The sequence below is a fragment of the Taudactylus pleione genome, unplaced genomic scaffold (genome assembly GCF_031769625.1).
Source record: "Taudactylus pleione unplaced genomic scaffold, aTauple2 ptg000093l, whole genome shotgun sequence".
Taxonomy (NCBI): Eukaryota; Metazoa; Chordata; class Amphibia; order Anura; family Myobatrachidae; genus Taudactylus; species Taudactylus pleione.
Window position 1 is genome coordinate 5402826 of NW_028284495.1, and position 3457 is coordinate 5406282.

Sequence of the window (3457 nt, forward strand, 5' to 3'; positions counted from 1 at the left end):
TACTAAAGTGCAGGTTTTTAGAAGTGAAGAAGTTGCCCACAGCAACCAATTAGATTCTACTTATCATTTATCTAGTACCTTCTAGAAGATAATAGCTGGAGTCTGATTAGTTGCTATGGGCAACATCTCCACTTCTAAAAACCTGCACTTTAATAAATATACTCCCTATAGTCTGGCTGCAAAGAAAATATGAAAATAACCACAGTACTTACACACCGTAGGTTGTAATCCTTTCATAAAGTAAAAAAAAAACCCACCAATTTCATACTTACACTGCCATTGAAATGAATAGGGAAGTGCTGAGTGGCTGAGAGTGCTTCCCCATTCAAGTAAAAGGTAGTGACCATGACTAACCAGCCATTTCAGGTTATGCTGGCCATACACCTGCATGATTTCAGGCCGATTGCCCGATTTTCGACACGCTGTATGATCACTAGTGTAGAATCGTGCATTTGTAAAGGATACGATCCGATGCGCGCTCCTGCAGCTCCTGAAATGAATCGTATGATCAGATGTACAGCTCATATAATATGCTGATGGTGTTGTGTTTTTCACCATGCGATTCATAGTGCATCCGAGCGTCCATGCCCCGTCACTTGAGTGACAAGTTCCTATGCCCACTGCAGACAGTGTCTGAGCGGAGAGGAGCAGCATCGTGAGCAGCAGACACGATTGTGCAGGTATGTATAGTATTTTGCTGCCCTGCAATTCCCACTGGTCACCAATGTTACCCCAGCAAAGCCCATTGGCCAACAATGTTTTGCATATTCATAGTGGGCATTGGTTTGAGCCCTGTACACACTAACCACCACCCAGCGATGCCCAACTCTGTTTGCCCAGCAATGCCCATTGTCCACCTATTCCCCAGCAATGGCCACCAACTACCTATTGTTTCCCAAACAATGCCCACTGGCTACCAATGTTTTTCATTTGCATAGTGGGTGTTGTTTTGAGCCCTGCACACACTGACCACCTCTGTTTGCCCAGCAATGCCCATTGTCCACCTATGTGCCCACCGTCCACCTATGTTTTGGAACCAATTCCCATCACCCACCCCACCGTCCATCAGCCATGTTTTATTAATGAAATCATGGAAAGCACATTGTGATAATGATTTGGATGTATCCCCCACCCCATAGACAATTATATGCATATCAAATAAGTTACACTGCAACTTTATTAATAGCAAATCAACAATTCAACCAAAACCGTTCAATACACCATTTTGGGGGAGTTATTTCAAGTTCAGTAGCCACCCCCACTGTTGGGGCTGTGGAGAATATAAGTCCACTGGGGGCCCCATTTACACAGTTCAATGGCCACCCTCACTTTTGGGGGTGGCCATATTAAAAACCACCAAATGAATTTGTCCATTTTACTCCATTATTTAATTTTTTTTTTCACCATAGGAATGTCTCTGGATCGTGAACCAGAATTCATAACTGGCTTTATCGAGCTATACAGGCACCATAACTATCTTTGGCGTACCAAGTCAAAAATGTACAGCAACAAACAGAAGCGTAACCAGGCCTTAGTCGAGTTCTCAGAGTATAGTAAGCCATATCATGATGATGCATCGTCCTTATTATAGTTTGGGTGCGCAATAAGATACAGAATTTGCATACAACCTTCATCAAGCAGTACAAGAAGGTGTAGGATTCAAAGCATTTGGGAGCCGGGACCGACAGCGTATTTAAATGCATGCTTTGGTATTATGACCTCCTCCTGTTCCCGGTGCAGCAGAATCTAGTTCGACCTTCTGTACAGGTGATGGCTGAGTCAGAGGAGTGCAGCCTGTTGGAAGAGGATGTTGGGGAATCAGCAGAGACATCTTTGGTAAGTTCCAACATTTTCAGGTAAACTTCTCTTGCCATGGCACTGCACCGTCCCCATTAAAATAGGCCATATATTCTTCTCTGATCTTTTTGGCCAGAGAAGTTCCGATTTCCATAGCCACTGGTACCACCACTGAGGGGAACGGAGCAACCTCTTCCGGATTTTCTGGGTCTTCCACTGCAGGTGTGCCCAATAACCTTTTCTCTGTGGCTTTCTTGCGCAGGAAGTTGTGTAGGATACAGCAAGCCATGACCACCCAGTCAATCTTCTCCACATTTAAATTTATTGGGGTATGCAAAACCCGGAATCGGTTGCTGAAGATCCCAAAGGCATTCTCGACAATACACCTTGCACGAGATAGGCGGTAATTGAACACCCGCTTCTCATGAGTCAAGGCCCTCTGAGGGAATGGCTTCATTATATTTTCATGAAGGGCAAAATCCTCATCAGCGACAAAAACGTAATTCAGGCCATGTTCGGTAGCCTCTCTGGATGGCAAATGAAGGGTGTTAGTGGTGAGCCTCTCGTAGAATGCCGTCTTCTGAAAGGAGCCACCGTCAGAAGAACGGCCGTTCTTTCCCACATCTACAAACAGGAACTCATAGTTTGCGTTCACCACAGTCATCTGAACAACACTGAAGTACCCCTTATAGTTGTAGTAGTAGGACCCAGTGTTGGGAGGTGGGTTAATACTAATATGCTTGCCATCGATAGCTCCTCCGCAGTTAGGGAACTGCCAACGGCTCTCAAACTCATCCTCAATTTCTATCCACTCTTCCGTGCTTGTAGGGAACTGTGAAAGAAATTAAAATCAAATTTAAAATATGACATTTTAATTAATGTTCTCTATTTACAGATATCCCCAGCAACCAGGACCTACACAGTGGAGAAGATAGTGTTGCGAATCCAAACCCCACCAATATCCAAAAAACAAAGGCAGAAAACTAAATATAAAGAAACTGAAGAAGCCCCCCTACTGCACCAGGCCACAGAGGCCTTATTGAAACTGCCAGAAGAATATGACCACTTTGCAGCCTATGTCAGTGCAGCATTGCGAGGAATAGTCCAGGACCAATACAATTTGAAAGACTGATGTCCAAACTTATATTTAAAGCAAGGCACTCTCTACTGACATCAGACACTACCATTATTACCCCGCCAGTAGTTCCAACCCCCCTACACTCACCATGCCAACACCCGCCTACTATTCATCCCAATTACACCATCAACCAATGGCAAACTACCCACCCTACCCTCCTGATACCCCACCCACCTCCACCTCCCAAAATCATCCCCCACCTACCTACTCCTACCATCCTGCTCCCCCAACTACCTCCTCCTACCAACCTCATCCCCCACCAACCTGCTCCTACCATCCTGCTCCCCCAACCACCTCCTCCTTCCAAACAACTAATCCAACCACCTTCTTCTACCAGCCTTCTCCCCCATCCACCTCCTCCTACCAACCTCATCCCCCACCAACCTCCTTCTACCATCCTGCTCCCCCAACCACCTCCTCCTTCCAAACAACTAATCCAACTACCTTCTTCTACCAGCCTTCTCCCCCATCCACCTCCTCCTACCAACCTCATCCCCCACCAACCTCCTTCTACCATCCTGC

At 45.8% G+C, this 3457-nt stretch overlaps 1 protein-coding gene across 1 annotated transcript; it reads right to left on the bottom strand.

Moving 5' to 3' along the window:
* Window positions 1-1852: 1852 nt before the first annotated feature.
* On the bottom strand, window positions 1853-2608 carry LOC148526808 (uncharacterized). Its single transcript, XM_088469729.1, has one exon. It carries the CDS (start codon window positions 2459-2461, stop codon window positions 1853-1855), a length of 609 nt encoding a protein of 202 aa, XP_088325855.1. The 5' UTR covers window positions 2462-2608.
* Between the last annotated feature and the right edge of the window lie 849 nt (window positions 2609-3457).

Bases quoted from the DNA above. Each gene is read 5' to 3' on its own strand.
- LOC148526808 (XM_088469729.1), bottom strand. From the start codon at position 2,461: ATGACTGTGGTGAACGCAAACTATGAGTTCCTGTTTGTAGATGTGGGA.